Here is a 21,183-nt window from a genome sequence, read left to right as displayed (position 1 = left end):
AGGAAAAAATATCTACAGAGATTCAATTTATTTCAGATTCACAAACCATTTGAAATACTCACATTAACAATCTTCTAATAAAGTCCAGATAAAATACTAGAGCTATTTTCCTAAACTAACAATAGTGTTCCTCAAAAGACACAGCTTCTGTTATTTAAACAAAAATTTAAAATCCATATGAATAGGAATGGATCAGTTTGCCAGGGTTTATCATTAGAGAAATGCACTGTGCACCTTGCTTGCTGAAAAGAAAGTAAGCAGACCGAGCACCCTTGCATATTAATCTTTTCTATTTGCTAAGTGACACAATTTGTGAGAGTATTTGAAATAGAATAAGCTGCCACATTCCTTTACACAATGAACATTTACCAAATTATTTTGGCAGTTATACCTTTAAAAGGAGACTCAAGCAATGGGGCAGGTTTCTGTGCCAGAAATATTTTTTTGGCATATTTGCTTAAAGCTCCACTCTTCTCATTCGGAACAATAAGCTGCCTAATAAATCTTGTACGGTCTCTGATGTCGTAGCTTTGATCATACTTGCCGAGATTTAATACATACTGGGTAAGCAATTTTGTCTGTGGAAAAAAACAGGACAAGAACAGAATACAAGTTATTTATGATTATTGATAACTCTGGATAAACATATTTAAAGAGGTAATAAAAATGAATGGTTATGTCAAACAAATGTTGCTCCACAGGGAATATGCATTTCTAAAGCTGCAAATGGAATTCTGCAGCCAAAGCACATGTCCTCTTCTGTATTGGGGAGGTGAATGCTGAGTACTGAGAAGCAGCCATGTGCTAGATTATTAAACTGCTGAAGTGGAAAGAAAGGCATCATTAAAAAAATAATCATATATGGCAAACCCGCTGAAGGGTCTACGTGAGGATAATGAATGTGGAAATACAACTAAAAACATGGCACTCAAAACTTAATCGGAAAAATATGCAGGACATCAAAACATCAGAGGGTATTAGGGGGCTGGCAAACTGCTTCTGCTGAGGTGTGTTTTATGAAGAGATACTGTCCCTGGCATAAGCAGTGTCTGCACTCTGACTGCACTCAGTTACTTTATCCTGAATTATGACCCATTAAAGCAGACACATGAATCACTGAACTGGATTACTGCAAATTATTTGCAGTGCATTTAGCTGTTACTTTTTCATAAAAGCAAGCTGCCAATGCCCTCTAAAAACCAGGATAAAAGACTTCTTCCATTTTTTTCTTGAAGCTTAAAGCCTTCAGTAATATTGGCCATTTATTTATTTATGTAAGAGAGCAACTTATACTATCACAGGTTTTTACAGCATAATAACAGCTTTCTAATTTGATGTCTGAGAATATTAACATGTTACAAATAATTTTAATAATTCAGTTAATTTTTTAAGGTAAGAAAATAATATAAGAAAGGAAGGAGATGTGGAAAATGGAAACAATGTAGTGTAACCAGAACAACAGCGCTGAATAGACTGGACTCCACTAGATATATTTGAAACATGTATGCCACTTCCTCTATATACAAGCAAACAGGAAAAAGAGCAGAAATAACATACCATCCTAAGGAAGTAAATTTTGGTACTTCTACTCAGAATGGATGCATAACACAAGGTTAAAAATGTATCATCGTGAGAGATTTATTTGCTTTATACGAAGAAACAACCTTGCATATATATATTGTTTATCATGCTATTGCTATGACAATAACAGTTACAATCATGTGAACAATGAAAGAAAAATATGTCCCAAAAACCAGTGAAGTTTTTTATACACCATTTGCTAAAAAAAAGTTCAGAATAATAATTTCCAACTTGAGGATGCAAGTTGAAGTTTTTTTCTAGAGATATAAAAATACTTTTTCAGAATACTGATTAACTCCTGTAAGTGAAACACACAGTACACAGAAAATGCTTCTAATTGAAACCCCATCAATACAATATATGCAAGCATTAAAAAAAATAATCTATGGTACCAAAGACTGGAAGAAATTAGTTATTATACATTAGAGTAATATAAAAGTAGAGTTAAAAAAACCTTCAATGAAATATTTTTTGTTTCTTTTTTCTGATACCCAAGAATGGTTCTGTGAAAAGGTATTTTTTTCCTTGAGGTATTGTCTTAGCTCTGGGAAAGGCAAAACTTTCCCATATGCATTTCACAGTTTATGGGCAGCTATTTCTGTATGAGGGTATAAAATTTTAAACAACTGCATCAGACAGAGCCTACGTAATCTGCACTCATGCAGGACGTATGCTGCTCAATTTAAATGGAATTGGAAGGGAGGGTTCCCAGGTAGCATGAATTAAACTAAATGAGGGATACCTCCTGCAGCCTCTGCCATCACTTCTCCACTGTAAAACAAGACAAGACTCCTTGCTGCCATGGCAGAAAGCTCAAGAGAACGGATCATAAAACACAATGGTCTTAGCCTGTGAATTGCTATAGGAATGGGAAAAGTTGAGGACCTTGTCAAAGTGGGCATTTTTTTAGTGAGGGTTGATGAAATTACATAAAGACAAATTAGACAGATGAAGAGTTGGTCCTGAAAGACTGCATTTCCTTTAATGGGATCATTTTCTCTGATCCTCTCCCTTTTCCTCCCCCTTTTTCTGTCCCCTAAAATATCATTTTCATATTGTTCAAAACAGATAAATACACAAAAAACTTACATGCAAGAATGCTCTGTATCTGCAAGAAGTCTCTTTGCAATTATCATATATAGTATAGTTTTCACAGAAACAGCAAAGAAATATAATTAAATTTTTTTTTCGTATGGTAAAGCAATCAAACAGGCAGAAGATCTTTTCTACATGGAGGTAGCTAATAGAAACAACTATTTTTAATTAAAAACAAACAAAAAAAACCCCTAACAAATGCACTTCAGTTTTTCCAACAAAGGAATTTTTTTAAGAAGCTGAAAATCATTTCAGCAAGCACATTGCTTTGGTGAAATATGACAGAATCTGCATACCATGACTGCTTCATAGAATAGTGACAACATATTCTGATCTGTGATATAACACATTTATTATCACATGTCAATATTGCCTCATATCTGGACATGTACATTATATATACATAATATAACTTATTTTATCCCCACACTGCTGAACCCATTATTATTTTTTGTATACTTTGTTTTGGCTAGGAGGGTTAGGTTTAGGTCTTTCTAGAATTCAATCATCCTGCAGCAACATTTCAGGAATTTTCTAGTGACAGTAGTTCTATTTGAGGATTGAATGCCTTTCCTCTATTAGCAGCAATTAACTTTTTAGTAGATCCCCACTTGAAAATCTTACAGTATAACAGATGAGGCTCTACAATGAGAGAAAAACAGTTATCTATCCACTCCTTGATATTATTAGCTTTCTGTAACTTGATTCTTTAGACACACAAGAAAAGGCTATTGTGCTAAACCATGATTGACATATCTATTTACACCCTACAAGTACTTGGGACTTTTTCTGGTGGGAATCCTACTATATTAGACATCAGAAACCCATCAAAATCTCTTTATTCTTTCTGCTATATGCAAGAAACATCTTAGGCAACTAGATGACATACTTCTCTTATATGAGCTCCATTTAGACAGCAATCTCACACACTCAAGATTTTATGACCCTAAGTGTTGAAAAAACAAAGCAAGTTTACCAAATAACACAAGGCAACCAGAGGAAAGCCTGCTTTTATTACATATCTATCCAGATATAACTAAACCTGAAACTTCTTTAAATTATAAACTGCCTTTGAAAGTTCATGAGGTGATCACAGGATTTAAAGTATACTTTAAACTTTTGCAAGAAATCCTGAATATTAAAAATAATTCTTGTGAATGTGCTTCACCAACTGTTTGACCATATACTTAAGGAAGCTACAAGCAAATAAAGTATTTAGACAAAGGGAATAAAATAAGCAAGTCTTATTTCCTCCAGAACTTTGTGCTTTTCTCCAAACAAGACTTCAGAGATGAGTTCAACCTGCCTTTCCCTCACCTGGTGAAAGACCTCTTTTCATCTACTTGCTCAGCATTGAGTATCTCTTCGCCATTCTACCACCACTTTTCAATAAAGTGGCATTTTATCTTTGAGATTTTCACAGCTCCATTAACTTTGGATGAAAGTGATCAAGTATTCATAAAATTACTACGTCTAATTACTATTACTATACAATATGGAGGCAGAAAACACAGTGTTGAGGAGAGGAGAACAGACTGGGCAATCTGGTGTACATGATTTGACATCAGATTTTTAAAATTAAACTGAAAAATGGCTGAACTTTTTAGGAACTGAAGTAATTCCACGATTTAATACTGAGTGAGTAAAGAAGAGTTAGCTTCTCCTGGAAATAATGACATAGATATAGAAAGAGTGTTGCCAGCCTCTAAAGGAAAATCCATGGTATTCTAGTTTGAAAGGAGCTTTGAATCAAGCCACGTCACCAAACCTACACTGTTAGAATTTTTATGTGAATACTTTGACCACTTGAGATAATAACTTATTTTTCCACAACCTAAAACTGTAAGAGGAAAACACCCTCTGATGAAATTCATCATTTAGTAGGCAACTCAGGAGACAGTTTCTTCTGCTTTATCATCATTACTGTGTTTGAATAAAGCGTTATGCAGCCCTTTCAATGATGACTTAAAATGTATTAAGATGTGAAATAGGAAAAAATCCATCACAGAAATCATAATCTCCTTGTATGCAATGGATTTTTGACCAAGTATGGTGTGGAAAAATTTATGTGTGAAATTACAAAAACTACAGGGAAAATTAGTAAATAATATGGGCTAAAAGAAGACAGTTTAGATAGTCAGACCCATCTTTCCTTATCTCAATCAGCATTTTCAGTAATATGAGCACTGACAGAGAGAAGTCACCTTTTGTTACTGCCCCATTTTAGACTGTGTAAGCAAAGCATTCACTCCTATCTGAATGCATGGCGAGACAGTTCATCTCCCACATGCCCTACAAAAAAAAATCTAAGACAGATCACATCTGTAGTTGGATACAGCTATCAAGGAACAAGAAGACATCACAGTTGCAGAGGTGCAAGATCCTGTGCTGTGCAAGCTGTTGTAAAACAAAGAGATCTAGCAGCCCAGGAAAGTATATATAACAAAAATGTATTTCTTCCACATTTGGAAAAAAAATCTTTAATTTTACAGTCTTTTACAGCAATAATTGGAATTAGAGTGAAAAATTAGTGTCAAAATGCTACATTCCATAGCCAGTGATGGGGTTCACAATGCTGTCACTGAGAAGAGTGAGGCAGCTGGCACCTCTCATAGCTGTTATTTCCAGATGCTTGGAGATCTAAGTTCGCCTCTTTGTATTATCTGACATTTTTAGATTATCTTTACTACTAGAGATATTAAAACCCATCTACCCCCCAAGGTAAAATGAAATAGTAAAAACCAAACCAAACCAACCAACCAACAACAACAACAACAAAAAACAAACAAAAACCAAAACCAAACCAAAACAAAACAGAAAAAGGGAAAGCAGTTGCTATCTTTAAAACAAGCACTGACGGAAAGACAAAATGAGGCCTATTACTGGCATCTCCTTTTAGATATCCTGAAAAAAAAAGAGAGCAGCTTCTTGTTCAAAATGACAGTATTTTCTTGAAAATTCTGGTTTTGGTTTGAGAAAGCATTAAATATCTTCAGCAAAATTTCCTACCTGGTATTATTAATACAATTTACAAATCTTCTATATTTAAGTGAATTGAAAATGTCACAATTTCCCAAAGACCGATACAAAAAAGAGAGATCTCATCACTACATTCACATTCATGATCCAGCACATACTTAAAGAGTCATGGTTAGATTTACCCTGTTATACTTCTTCAAAACATACGTTCAGCTTTTTTTCATAGAATAATATGTGCTAGGTTTGGTTCCTTATATAGAAGAAATCATTACTGATCTCTACAGACTGTATAAAGCCTGCCATGACTCTAAATATGTACAATACTGAGTTTAGGCTTACCTGCTTTGAATTTGTTAAATAGAGTTTTGCACCTAAATTTAAGATCTGCAGCTTTACAAGGTCGTCTTCACTAGTGAAGCTCTTGGCTGTCTTTCTCAGAACATCAGGTGCGATCTTTGGAACCCGTTCACAGTACTCGCCGATGAGCCAGAGAATGCTGGCTCTGGCTACTGGAACCTGAAAAAACATTGAGCACTCTAAGTTACCACATTCACAAAGACTACTTGCATACTTGTATGTGTCTGTGTTCAATAATGAGTTAAACAAAATACTATTTAAAGACAACTGCCATGCAAGAAATGCAGTGTGAATACAGCCACAGTGGTAGATTCAATATTCATACAAAAGTAAGGCACTGATTCTGATCCAAACCCCATGCATTACAGGTTGATGATATAGAGGCACAAAGAAGCAACATGTTGATGTTCACAGTACAAGCTGATGGGAACCGGGAATGCAGTCCAAGCCTTCAAGAAGAGGTTGTGAATTCTTGCCACCAGGGTATGCTAAACACCATGTTGAAATAAACCAGTGCTTTTTTATTTTTTACTATATGCATACAGAAATGGTTTCAAAAGTACACCTTTCTCAGATCCTGTCTGTCTAGGTTAGACCCATATGGATTTCTTTAAGATGATTTCTAGCTTTCCTTCATTTTTATTCAGAATTTTATGACATTAAGATTTGTATTTTTTCAAATGTCTAAGGCCAGCTGAACACAGAATTTTGGTGATACAAAAGTTCAAAATTGCAATTCGCAATTTCTGAATAAGATCTACCATCATAACTGAAACACTTCAACCAAAAAGTTCATACAGGTCTTACCGTTTTGGAGCTACTCAACAGTATCACTGAAATAACGGCAGTAGCAGCTTTTAGATGAACTCCCAGTCTTTGATGCCGAGTTCAGAAGCAAAGTAATGCCAAAAACAGAGGGGAGGAAAAATAGAAAAGCACAGAAGGAAACAGAAGCTCATGCTCCATGCAGTTTAGCTCAAAGCAGTTAAGACTTAAATGAAATAATATACACATACTCTTGAAAAGGTGAGCTAGCCTGCATTACCTGGTGATTAAAAATTGTATCTGTGTTACATAAATCCCTTTTCTCCTTCCTTGAGCAGAAGGAAGAAAGAATGCAATGAGAAAGTTCAGAAGCATGTCTTGCATAGTGTCTACAGACTGTGTTGCTCTAATGTTCTGTACAGATTCTTGCTCAACAGAACAATGTTGAAATGTCAGGGGAAAAGCATAACTGTTCTAGTCTATCAAAAAACTGACTGTAATGTAGAAAAAAAGAAAATCTTCCACTGCAATTTCAGCTAATTTTATTGCTTTTTCTGCAAGGATAAAAACCATTCATACTAACATTTTTCATTAGTCCTTACACTACACAGTGATCTTTACTAATAAGCTTACAGTTAAGGCAGGGTGAGTTTTGCCTTAGGTAACATTCATAGGATATACATGCTTTAGAAATGCAGCATTATGGTTCTAAAAGCATTAATTCTTAGTAACTTTAACATACGCTTTAATTACCTTTCCAGCATGTCTGTTATTAATATATGAATATCTGTTTCTCAGAATTACAGTAGGAACCAACTATTAAGTATCTTACTCAGTAATCTTCCAACATTTGAAAGTACTACTTATGAAAGTATGTTCTAAAAGGGTAACACGGCCCAGTAAGCCTATTAAGGAAATACTAACCATGTTTACAAGAAATTTTAATGATTAAATGTGCTCCAAAAAGTTTTATTGCTCCAAAATGTTTGGAAACAACTCAGAAGGAGGTCGACTTGACAATATTTGCCTCTGTACTCGGCATGGTTGCAAATACATATGCCAACAAAAACATAAACCAGCATGCCATTGGGAAAACAGAGAACTGCCTCCACTGAAAGAAAAAGCAACCACATCATGGATAAGCAGAATACAGAGTCCAACAACAACAACAAAAAGTCCTGCAAGAGACAAAGGCCAGCTGTAAATATGGAGAAGAAATTTAAGATAGAGGTGACATAATGTATTGAGAGTGGTATAACACAGTGATTTATCACATATATGTAAATACTGATCAAGATACAGATGAATTCTTTTATGTGAGTTGACAAAAAAATTAAATAGCTTTGGAATTTACAGTACATGAGAGATGAACACGCTACTGAACAACTGCTACATATAAAAACTTTAAATGCAGTCAGAGTATGTTCATCTGCAAAATGGTAAGACTGATGCCATTACTGTACACTGATTTCAAAAGGGAAAGGAGGTTATTTCTAATGTTCCAAAGGTTACACTGCATTAAGACCTCACACCCAATCTATTATTTTAAATTGGGCTAAAGAACAGTAATTGAGTGGTACATTAAATTTTCCAGTATTAGAGCAGTTCAAGTTGCCTACTGTACAGATAGATACCTCTAAATAAGAATATATAGGCAACTTCAGATTTCAGTTATGCTAGATTTATTTTTCTAAAATATTTCATTACAGACTTGTTAAAATACTAAAATTCTACAAGAGATCACAAGCAGCATAGTTTGGGCAGCAGCCTATCAGAAACATTACTTTTTATGTTATTGTCTTTTCATAATGCAAAAATAGCTCACAGAGCTGACCAGTTTCAGTAATAGCATTAATAATGACATGCAAATATCATTATTATACTTTTTCTAGTGAAGCCCAGGACTAGACATTAAAACCACAATGAAATGTATTTAAATATATTTAAATAGTGTGCATTTAAGCACAGTGTTTTATACTTCAAGGTTTTTTTCCCAGTTTGTAAAACTGAATTATTAGATTAATAAACTAGTTTTACAATGTTAAATACATAGACTAAACAAAGCCTAATTTGAAAAATAGCAACAATGGAAGACAGACATTTCTTGTGAAATTCTGCCTTTTAACCAGGTGGTTAGCTTACTAAGTAAATACTGCATATATATTAAACATAATTTTGTGCCACAAGAATCAATACCAATTAGAGACTTTTTGAATCAAACCCTGAGCAGAAGCCATTCTAATGAAAAGTGTATGTTGAACTGATGAACCCAATGTTTCTGTGTCACTGGATTCATTCAGGGTCAAAATCACACAATATTTTCAGACTTCTTTTTCCCTGTTTAAGTCTTCCAGTTTCCAACCATGTAATATCAAGTGCAAGATTCTGCAGCTGTTGTTTCCAGGGCACTCAAAACAGCAAACAAGAAACGAAGCCCCTTCTAGACCTTCACTGCCTTTTCCAGTAGAGCTTAAGTAGGGGCCTTGAATTGACAAAAATGCAGGAAATAATACTTTCATTATTCAGTCCTACTCTGCATTATCCTCAAAGGCAAACAGGATTGTAAATTACTTTGCCTGATGTTTTATTCCATATGGCCTGAGCAAGTGGTTAAGTGCACTTTTTAAGCCTTTAGTACCGGGAGGCAGCATCTATGGCCATTTCAACCCATTACCTGTCTCAAGGAAAATAAATAAATGGTTAACAAAGAAAAAAGAAAAACCAGCCAGACACTCCCCTCAAAGCTGGTTACTTACAGCAGTTAGAGAAGGATATTACAAAGATTCTACAGATGGCTCTAAGCAGTACAATTGAAAAACTATTGAAAAGTAGTTCAGCTCTCAATATATTCACACAAAACACAAGGGTGAAGTACAACTTAAAATCACCAGTTCTAGTTATTCACATCTGTCACAAAACAAGAGATATTCAAATTACAAATCAGCTGTAATTTTCTGCATCCACAAGAAAATTTGCATAGCCAGCCATTTTTAAAAATTTTACTTCAAACCAGAAATGGAAAAAAGGATAAATTTGATTTGAAATGTCAGACTGACAAGAAGAAAAGGTACACAGGAGGAATAGGAGCAAAAGAGAAGTATTTGGTTTTTGTTTTCAAACGGCAGACCTTCAAGAACTCTTTTATTTTTTGAACATCTACATATAAAATTCCTTTAAAACTGAATATTTACTGGTGACTGCACTTCTTATACAGTGTACAGATTTTTTTTAAATTTTGTTTTACTCAAGCAGCATATTTTCTTCAAGTTCAGTGTCTCTGGACACAATGTCCCAGAGGCCACATATTGCTCTCAAATTCTAAACAATCATGTAGATATTAGAGTCAGTAAAAAAATCATCAAATTATGAATATTGTTCATTAAATCATTACTAATAAAAAGGTTAAAAATGCATTACTAAAGTGTATCCTAGGTAAAAGAACGTGGCTAGAATCTGAAGTTTTCAGAACTGAAATATATACAAACATGTGGATGCCATACTTTGTGATACCTTCTAAACGCTGCAAGAAAGGAGAACAAAATTAAAGAAAGGAAGCCATATCAGAAATATAGCTACAGGCAGTATTTATGTAAGACTAGGAAGTCAAGTTTGTTTTCAGTGGATGAATGGACAGTGTTAAAAACTGTGAGTCCACTATTCTTGCAATAAGAATCCCAAACCTAAAAAGTAAATAATAACACTTAATTGCACCCATAAGTGACATGATTTTCTTCATGTATTAAGCTCTTCAAAATTACATGCCACTATTTTATTTTTGCTCTGCATTTGGAACACCTTATCCCATCAAGTATTCCTCCTCATCTCTAGATTAGAAAACACTTCAGACTTGTTTCATACTCTTGCTCATATTCTAGAAGGAACTAGGAATAAGTCTGTAATGAAAAACAAGAATGTCAGAATTCACCAGCTATCAAAAGAAAAAACCTGCCTTAGTAGTACTGTAAGAGAAAAATCACACCAGAAGTCTAGATTCCCATCCCCCAGACTGAAGTCCTTACTGGATACAATGCACCATAATAAATTCTTTTTCTAAAAAGAAAAACGCAGAAACAAATTTGGAGACTACTCGCCTTGGAATATTAAGAGCAGGATGCAAAAATATATTCTACACATACTGATGGACTCCAAGATATTTCTAGGGAAAAATGTATCTTGGAATCATGAACGTTCTCAGAGAGCTGGAGAATTGTTAAGTCAGAGTTCGGCAGAAGTCAAAAGGCAGAAAATACCAGGAAAGTGAGAGACAAAAACCACAAAACAAGCAGTATCACTATGTCACTGCACAAGATTTCTCCACCATATCTGACTACTTGTACACTTCTGTTCACCCCACTTTAAAATCCACACAATTACCAGGAAAAGGCAAAGAGAAGAAGGAATAGCTCATCAGAGATATGGAATATGAGGAGAAATTAGAATCTTTAGATTATTAAGCATAATAATTATGTGGGCAGCAAACAGAAGCTTCCAGCAATTGGCTGAGATGTGCTGGAGGTGCACCACACTGAACTTCTCTTATCTTTAAAACCCTTTCCCTAAAGCATCAGATTTAGCTGTTGCTGGAGATGAGACTACTAAGAGGGGTTTTGAACATACCCTTCTCTAAATGGCCCTTTCCCACAAGTATATTTTTTAAACTTCTGTCACTCTAAAAGCTGTACACACAAAACTAATTAAGCCTGCTTCAGAGTGAATACCTAACACAAACGAGCACTACTCTGATCTCCAGCCCACAACTTAGCAAGTCATTAAGTTGTAAAGCATGACAACACTATTAACACATTAACAGCTAAATGGAAATGTTTTTATGATTTTTAAAAATGGAAGTTTAAAGAGATTCAATTATTCTCTTGTTTAATGTCTCCAGGACACCATCAGACATGCATTTCTCCATTGCAGCCTTTGAAGGGTGTGAGGAAAGGAGCTGGAATAGAGCTAGATCAAGCTGTACTGTGCACAGGTTTATCTACTCAACAAGTATCAGACACAAAATAAATCTTTGCCTGGGCACACCTGAGATAAAAGTTTAAGGTACAAATGAAAACATACAAAAGTAAAGGAAATGTTTTCAGATATGTAAGAAATAATCTATCAAAGGACAAACTGAAATAGACCTAGTCTTTACCGTAATTTAGAGTCAGTGATATGCAATTAGCAACAGTATCTTATTTTGATGTGAGCAATTCAGTAGGACTTATTTTCTTTGTATCAGTTACAAAGTGATCATCAGCAGTCAAAGATTTATTTAATTTTTCAGTAAGCATGAACCAAGAATACCATGTTTCCTTTTTCTTTTAATACTCCAAACTTCGCCAAATTCAGCTATGGAGAAAAGAAGGTTCACTGATTTATGAACTGCTCCATTATCAAAAAAATGTGTAATTTTATGAAACTAAATAGTTCTATTTATAGTCTCTACAGAAAAATAATTGTTGACAGATCAAAATCTGATACATCTGGTTAAGGATGTAATTGATAGTTACTGGTTGTCATCCCTATACTCTAATTTAGGATAGATCACTAAATGTTTTATCAATTACTGGGCCTGTGTGGAAAATTTGGGAACTAAATATTTGCATACCTAAAGGTCAAATAAATCTAAAGACAGATAATAGAGAATAATTCAAATTTTACTATTAAATAACACAGAACCTCAAATACCCAGAAGATAAAAATGCAACTTCAAGACTCACAGCAACACACTCACAGCAGCATGTCTGATACCACGGAAAGGTCAGGTAATTTAGGGAAAAAGGTTAAAAATAAAACTTTTAAACTCCACTCCAGATCACAAAGACAACTAGCTAATAATCCTTAAGTTAACTGCTTATTTTCACTTCAATTCACACACTCCACATTCTAAACCTGCTATTCATCCTGGAGAACCAGGACTAGCAATATTCAGTATTTCCAGCGATCTCTTTCAAAATAGCTTCCCAGACCTAAGGCACAAATTGGAGCCATCTGATAGCTTCTATTTCTTTTTCATTAGGATCACGAGAAACTGTATATGTCAAAAATATAAAATTATTTTGTATTTCTCTAATACACCTGCTTCTATTTACAGCACAAATTTTAAGGAGATAAAAATTTCAGTATCAGTCAACAAGGAAAATAACAGAGTGTGAACAAATACTCACTGTAATGTTATCCAAGAGTTTGGCCATATGCTTAATAATTTCACCATGGTGTGCCGGCTGGGTTTGCAGCAGTTTCTTAATGACAACAACACTTTCAGCAACTACGATTTCTGTTTGAGACAAAACAAATTATTAATTTCAAAAGCATTTATACAAAAGAAAGGGCCAGAAATAATTGATTGTAAAAGATGGAAAAGCTTCCCAAAAACACTTCACAGAACTGGATTATATTCATTTGATAAGAAAGAGGTAAACCAGTCTACTAAGTAATATAAATTCACCTTCCTGAATCAAGTCCTAACCAGCAAAAAGAGGACACAAACATTCTAAATTTAAAAATACCAACCTAGTACATACTTGTATGAAACTGCTTTTTAGTGAAACCGCACTTAATATTTTTCCTATGAAATTGAGTAACAGTGTAAAAAAATCTGATTTTCATTAAAATTATGCATATTCAAAAGTAATTTGCAGTCTGCAATGAGAATAAAAACACTTGCATTAAAAGTAACAGCGCATTCATACGCTAGAGAAATATCTTAATATCTCCTTTGCATTTTTTCACCGTCTAAACTCTAGTTTAGACTCTAGTCTCCCTCAGGTCTGTAACCCAATCTCTAGTACATTCAAATGAAGCTTCTAAATAGCAAGCTGTTGAAAGATTCATGCCAAAGTCATGCACTGGAATGCTTAACTACTGCAACAAGCAACATTCACAGCCTGATCAACTTGTATGAAATGTACAATCTTTGAAGCTGAAAAGACCCCCCAGGTGCAGAGGCACGCTTCCATGCAAGAGTAAACTCATGCAAGGGAAAAAGAAGTCTAACTATCATTTGTTAAACAGAGGTGTTCCTGCATTTCTGCTTGAGTTAATCTGACACATGGACCATTCATTCAGCAATCAAGCATGCTCCAGTTTCAATAGAACAGTATGGGGAAGAGATGTCTAAATTTTGGGGGGTTGTGGGTGTTTTGTGGTTTGGGGTTTTTTTGAGAAAGCAAACTTCTTTATGGAAGAAAGGCTTTTCAAAATCTCTGAGCATATCATTACGCCATATGTCTTTGAAATACTTGGATTTTAGCTTGTAGCTTTCTGTGTCATCCTTTATTTGACATGACAACTGTCATTTTTCTAGACTAATTTCTTGAAGCAAGGTTAACATCTCAAGGTCTTACACAATCCTACAGATCAATTTAATTTACACTGTATTTTGCCAGATATTAAAATAGGAAGACAATTCTTGAAAATTACAATCTGTAATATTTATAAGTGGGAAACACTGTAATGGCAATTTTTATCATTCAGTATTTTGCAATAAACTTAACAGCTAAGAAAAATAAAACTGAACCAAAAAAAATGAGTGGACATGAAGTCAGTATTAAGAACACTTGCTGACAACGTAGAACTGACTATAATACCAACTGCAGTAGATGAAATGTCGCCATAGGAACTACTTTAATGCAAACTATGGGAGCAATTTTAACGAAAATAAGCCAGAATTGTAAACAAGTATACTAGCATGGTTTTTTTACACTAGTGTAGATAGTGGGGAAAAAAGTACAAAAAAAATCAAAATGCATTTGTATTAGAATAAGGACTGGCATAGTTCAAAAAACCCAGACTCTGTGAAGCTTGCTTTGTGCACACAAAGGATCCCAAAAATAAGCATGAAGTACAAAACAAACACTTAGGTTCAAAACCATAACAAACTGCAGCAAAATACTAGAAGGGGAGATAAAACTGGTATTCTGAATGTGCAGTAAGAAATTTTAAAATGTAACTCCTACTAGAATTATCAAAGAGAAAGTACATACAAGGCAATGATAAATGAATACAAGAATTTTGAAACAACGTAAATCATATCTAAAGGATTATAAAAAGTAAATTAAATTCTTAAAATAAAGACTGAAAATCACAGAAAATCTGATCAGGAATACCTTTATCAATACAGAAGGCTACATGAGGTATCAGCAGTTTCAATTTTCAAGTCATAGTAAATATCTTAGCTTCTTCAAACAATTTTGAAGCAATGTGGAAATGACTAAATAGGGTAAACTCTGAAGACTCTCTGAAGCCTAACAAGTTCTCAAAAAGTTAAAATATACTCAGTCATACGCTGTTCCATTTTGTCAAATAATGATGTATGCAAAAAAATTAACACGGCAGCAGACAGTAAATTGTCAGGACCAAATTAAAGACTTTCTCCATAATTGAGAATTTGGCTGCATTATAACAGAACCTCAGAAAATGTCCTCAGCATGGGGTGTATTACCAGAGAGTGTTCAAAAGCTGGATTCTGAAATACAACATTTTAAATCATTAATATTGTATCAAATTTTCTTCCACCTACATTAACCCGTCCTTGCAGCAACTAGAACACACAAGCAAAGACTAATTTTTCCACAGTCTACAGTTTGCATAACCACTTTTTCTAAAAGTGGCAAAACTACATCAACTGTTTCTGGACAGGAAGCCTAGAGAGGTGGTGGATGCCCCTTCCCCAAAAACATTCAAGGTCAGATTAGATGGAGTTCTGAGCCACTTGGTCCAGTGCAAGGTGTCCCTGCCCACAGCAGGGAGGTTGGACTAGATAGAATTTAAAGGTCCCTTCTAACCCAAACCATTCTCTTTTTAAGGTTACTAGAAGGTTATGCAAATGGTTAAAGACATTGCTAGAAGGCAACCACTAGAGCTAATTACTCAGACAGACCTAACTTTCTGATTTTTAGAACTAGCCGAAGTTTAAGCCTTTACCTTGTTAACTTTTCCATCCTTATAACATAACTAACTAATCTCGGAAACCCTGTTAACATGTATAAACTGAATGCTACAAGTCGCTTGTCTTTTATACCATTCTAACAGTAATTAGAAGAGATATGTAGTAGTTACCTGATGTATTAACAGTTCCAGGGATTTTATGACTTGCCTGGTTTTGTACAGATTTGTAAGGCAAAAAATGTTTTGGCTACACATTCTACAATCATGCTTACATTCAACCTGCAACTTTGAACAGAAAATGAAAGTCACCCATCTAAGAAAAACCTGCAGGATTTCTAGTATATGCAGTACAGTCAGACAACAGACTTCCTATAATCCCATCTGTCTCTTACATCTAAAATGACTTATGTCACAGTGGGGCCAGCAGCCAGCTGAAACTATTGATACAATTGCTTAAAGGAAAGACATCAGTCAAATGCCAAATGTCACATAACAGAAAGAAAATAACTTCTTTTTGTACTTCTTTCAGCAGATGAGGAAGGAAAATAACTCTCAGTCCTTAACACGGCTTCACAAAAACCAGTCTCTTTAGGAGTTAGTCAAGTTTAGCTTGTGATAATCATTCACCAAGGTGACTCATCACTGAAATTCCTAGTTTCTGTTGTGCTTCTGTAGTTCAAATGTTGCTGGGGTTTTTGCCCCACATACCACAGCTCTCCTGAGTAGGGGAAATCTGACTTTAAGTCACTTATAAGCAAGCAAAGAAAATTTCAAGAGCAGTTCTTGACTTCCCCATAGTCTTGTTTCTGGGACAATACCCTTCCTCTCATCACCCAAGCTGAAGAATGATTAACTGTAAAGCTCTTATGCCAGACACAGCCATGGTACCTTGATGTTGGGCTGTATCTACAGTTACAGAACAAGCACATGGAATCAGAAGGCACTTTTTGCACAAGCTTGCTCTTCAGGATTCTGTTTTGGTTTGGTAGAATTAGTATGAGCACCTCTCTTCTGCACTCAAGTGAATTCTTCATAATAAGAACACAGTACAGAGAAAGCAGAGCTGACTCTGCTTTCTCAGACCTCAGAACCTGCCGGACCTACCAAGCTACACAAAGCAGCAAGACTACTTCCAGGCTTCGAATGACCACGAAAGAAGCAGTAGAGCAAATAAATTGCTTGCACGCTTTAAGAGTGAAAGTTGGGGGAAAGCAAGATTAACTAAGACTCTTAAAGCTATTCTCCTACACTATGTTAAATCTCTTTTTTATTCCCTTACCATGCCAAAACTCTTATGATCAGTAAGCTGTGACTATCGGTTATTTCCTGCCACCTGGGGAGAGGTACCACGTAAATTATGCCATTCTATCCATTCCTTGAAAGAAGGAATAAAGACACTGCAGCTATGGTAAAGCAATTTGCCAGCTGCCAGGTTTAAAAGATCCTCAATATATCCTTTGCAGTCTTTCAGAACAGTAAGCACAAGAAGATAATTTTATTTGCTAGACAACTACTTAGAAACAGACATGAAAACTAATCTTGTTGAGACAGACCTTTGTATACATGCACATGCATATGTGTGTATATATAAATATATACATATTTATACATATTGAATGATTCTGAAGAAAATATTAAATTGACAATCAGCGATAAAAGAAGAAAAAACTTTCTCCTCTTATCTTGGTTCCTTCTTAGCAAAACAAAAACAAAGCAAGAAAACAGAAAGAAGGATTGTCAAGCATCAAAATCAGTATTCTGAAGTGACAGTTTTACTGTTCCATTTAAAACAGAAGAAATATGGGGATTTGTACAAGCTGAAGGAAGCCTACTCAGAGGAAGATTGCTAGAAGAATTAGACAGAATCAAGAACAGCCTTTGAAGCTTGTATTTTACTATGGTTGTTATTGAATATAATACAAGAAGGTACACTGTGTAGACATGGCTTTGTATCATGATATGGGAAGACATTTTAAACAGAGCTGATAATCAGAAAAGCTTTAACAGCAATAAGATCTACAGCACTAAAAAATGAAAGTCACATATATTAAAACTACAAAGGTATACACTGAGGCCACTCACAAATTTCTGATACATCATGAGGTGGTTGAGAAAGACAACTCAGTGCATAAACCAAATAAGAGAAAGCTCTATGTGTACTAGTGGGTCACTGGCCAAATATGTGCTGCCAAAATGATGTCCCAAGTAAGGGCCTTCTCAGGATTACCATGAAAAATATGTCCAGGAGATATAGACAGGCATTAATGCTGCTTTTCAAAGCTGAGAGCAATGTCAACTATGTTCTTTGAACTATTCTAATTACTCCAGGATTCGTCCCAAAAATCACACTTTTTCTCCTTCCTGGCATTATTTATTAACACCTATTACTGACTTCTTATGAAATAAGAATCTGCCATATTCATTGGTAACTAGTAAGAATATACAATATTAACAGGTATTGACTTACTGTGCTGCTATACCCTATTTGACTTTATCTGCTCCTTCTTGTGTTCCTTAGTGATTTGCAACTTTGTTTCATTATCCAAAAATAACAGAAGGCTAGAGTACAAAATCAAGCCAAATCTGGGGCCATTTTCCTAAAACTATTAAATATGTGTTTTCAGTTAGGCATTGATGCACTAAAAAAAAAAAAATCCAAGCTTTCAGCACCCTCTACAGGCTAACTGCTTTGATGCAACTGAACTTGTAACTATTGCTACCTATGACAATCAAAACAGCATACTTTAACAATCACAGCATTTTAAGAAAAAGTAGATAAACATGAAGGCCACAAGGAACTCGTTTCTCTAACAGAAGAGAAAATAAGCACTCAGTGAACATCAGAGCCCTTGGAAGTGCAGGATTTTTAGCCAGTTGTGTCAGCCAAATTCTTAAAAAAGTAAACTTTTACTTGCTTTTAAACGTGAGCTGAAGCTGTGTGTGGTTCTCTCCAAGAAAACGCTTCATGTCATCAGCTACTCAGACAACAAAGAGAACTTGAGCTTACCATCCCTGTTGGACAGCAGACAGACGAGGCCGTTAAGGCAAGTGTCAGTCACTTCAGTGATGTTAGTTGCGCATCTGCCTATAGCCTGAATCGTGGCCGCAGCAAACTGTTTATCTTGGCTTTTTACGTAAGTCTAAGGAAGTAGGATTTTCATTAGTCAATATGTAACTCTTGTCAACCAAAGACTTACCATATTATTTTCATGAGATAGACACACTGTATAATAAATTAAACTTAGAAAGCTACATTGCACATTAGAAGCTGTACTTTTTTTACCTCACTGTCACTTTTAGAAGACATCTTCTTGAAAGCTTTGGTCACCCACAGCCATGCAAACTCTGATTTCAAGAAAGCTTGGGGCAGGGGGCAATTACCCAAAAACAGCCATTAGTTTATGTGCAAGATTGGAGGAGTTGATGAGCTCTCTCTTCAGAGAGGTTTCAGTTCATTTAACTAGGAGCATCTGTGAAACTATGAATAACCTACCTGCCTCAGAACCAGTACCTTTCACAGAAATCCAGCCAGGGAACTGAAGCAATGCAAATAGACGTTACAAGCAAAGAGGAAAGAAAGAAGGCCAGATGCTGTTTCACAATATACGCAGAAGATCTTGATGATACATAAAGATATTGGAGACAATACCATTCATCAAGTGACTTATGGAAATGAGGTTTGGCAATAAATGCTAATGGCCAAATAGTGCTAAAATTAAGACCCTATCATATAGTGACTTCCAGTGTCAGTCAAGTTGCTGGCACTTGTGTTTAAGAATATGGAAGGATTGAGTTTTTCTCATCACTTTTTTTGGTAGGTGGAAGGAGAGTGAGAAACAAAACATTTGAACTCCTTTCCATATACAAATAGCCCCCTTATCCATTATGGTATGAGATGGTTTCATTTCCATTTTTAGAACATTTTATCTTCGAAAATACTTTAACTTGAAACATTTAAGCCTAGAAGAAATATCCAACAATGGAAAAAGAGATCATAAATATAGAAAGAATACACTTTTGCACAAACCTGAAATTCTCGAAGCAGAGTTGATATGTTGGCTTCATTTGCTAAATTTGTCAAGATTTCAAGCTACAAAAAAAAAAAAAATCAGATATGTTATCAAAAGTTAAACTATTATAAACCACATGTACACTATACTTCTATGCTATATAAAATTTATTTTAAAATATATTAAATATTTGTTTAATATAACATTTATTTAATATATAATATATTAAATATCTATTAAAAATACATGTATAAAAATATACCAGTCAGAATTCAATAGTGTATACCAGATATCAGTATAAACTGGTACCAGCATTGCACTCAGGAGGCATATTTTCCTTGCAAGGACTTACAAAGTTTACAAAGCAGGACTCGAGGGTTCAGTGATGCATTTTTTATAATCTCGAGCTTTAGTGTTGCATTGCATATCAAATGGGCTTGAAATATTTCTGTCAGCTTTCCAATGTCATACAACAGGCCTTAGCATGTAAGAACCACATGACAGTGTAAGAAGAAATAACAGAAGCCACAACTGCATCAGGGGAGAAATAAATTGCCCATTATATTCAGATGAACCGTAATAAAGGAACTTTAAACCCAGGAAAGAAACATTTGCATCTATGAGACTCATCAGATCTTAATCAACATCAACAACATCAGACCCTGCAAGCCCTCCTCTTTGTTCCTGGTGAACAAAAGGATGATATACAACACTTGGCATATATTGTTAAGATGCTATACTTCCAGGCTGTTTTAACTTTGAATGAAATAAACTGAAAACACAACCCTGTCTCTCCAAAGGGAAGTCATGCCTCAGAAATATGTTGGTATTTTTTGACTTGGACACATCCAGAAAAGGATACTCAAATGATACAGTCTACATGTACTTTAAAACAATTTCATAAGACATATAATTGAAGGCTCTTAAAGATACATATCTAGAATAGCATAGAAAGCAAGAGGATTAATGAAAAACAGGAATAGGTAAGAGAAAAGAAGACTATTTTATAGTATAGGGTGGCTATCAATGGAATATCACAAATATCTTTGCTGGCCTTTTTCACATATGAGTATGAAAGTAATGAGAAGACAGGTGACAAAGTTCTCAACTGATGCTACAGTTTTCAGGGAAATGAAGTCAAAGGCTGACTAAGGAAAGCTATGTAAAAACTCCAGACAGAAGACTGATTAATAAAACAGAAGAAAAAAATCAACACATATGTCTGCAAAGTAATGTTCATAATTGGGAATAAACTTTAACTGTATAGAAAATGAAAGGCTCTGAGATGATGACAACTAATTATAACTGAGAATTTGTGGTTAAAATAGATAACCATGAAAATGCAAGCTCAATGCTAACCAGTGATCAAAAAAGCAAACTTGATGTTGGTAAACAAAAAAACCAGAAATCCGAACAGCACAGCAGACGAATTTAAGGGTGTTCCTACATATTGATTACTTCCATGGGTCTCATCATTCTATCTTAAAGCAGATAGACTTGAACTACAGAGGTA

The 21,183-nt window shown here is 34.9% G+C and overlaps 1 protein-coding gene across 1 annotated transcript in view; it reads right to left on the bottom strand.

The window, feature by feature from the left end:
• Positions 1-21,183, bottom strand: part of AP3B1 (adaptor related protein complex 3 subunit beta 1) — a 154,960-nt gene that overhangs the window by 69,679 nt on the left and 64,098 nt on the right. Inside the window, exons 12-16 of the mRNA XM_069001009.1 lie at positions 19,688-19,750; positions 18,668-18,800; positions 12,939-13,048; positions 5,995-6,171; positions 392-578 (exon numbers count right to left, since the gene is read on the bottom strand). Coding sequence (XP_068857110.1) covers positions 392-578; positions 5,995-6,171; positions 12,939-13,048; positions 18,668-18,800; positions 19,688-19,750 — 670 coding nt within the window. The remainder of the gene's footprint in view (positions 1-391; positions 579-5,994; positions 6,172-12,938; positions 13,049-18,667; positions 18,801-19,687; positions 19,751-21,183) is intronic.

The sequence above is a fragment of the Aphelocoma coerulescens genome, assembly GCF_041296385.1.
Source record: "Aphelocoma coerulescens isolate FSJ_1873_10779 chromosome Z unlocalized genomic scaffold, UR_Acoe_1.0 ChrZ, whole genome shotgun sequence".
In the NCBI taxonomy this organism is placed as follows: domain Eukaryota; kingdom Metazoa; phylum Chordata; class Aves; order Passeriformes; family Corvidae; genus Aphelocoma; species Aphelocoma coerulescens.
The sequence above is the reverse complement of the archived record's forward strand: the minus strand, read 5'-3'. Positions and strand labels throughout refer to the sequence as shown.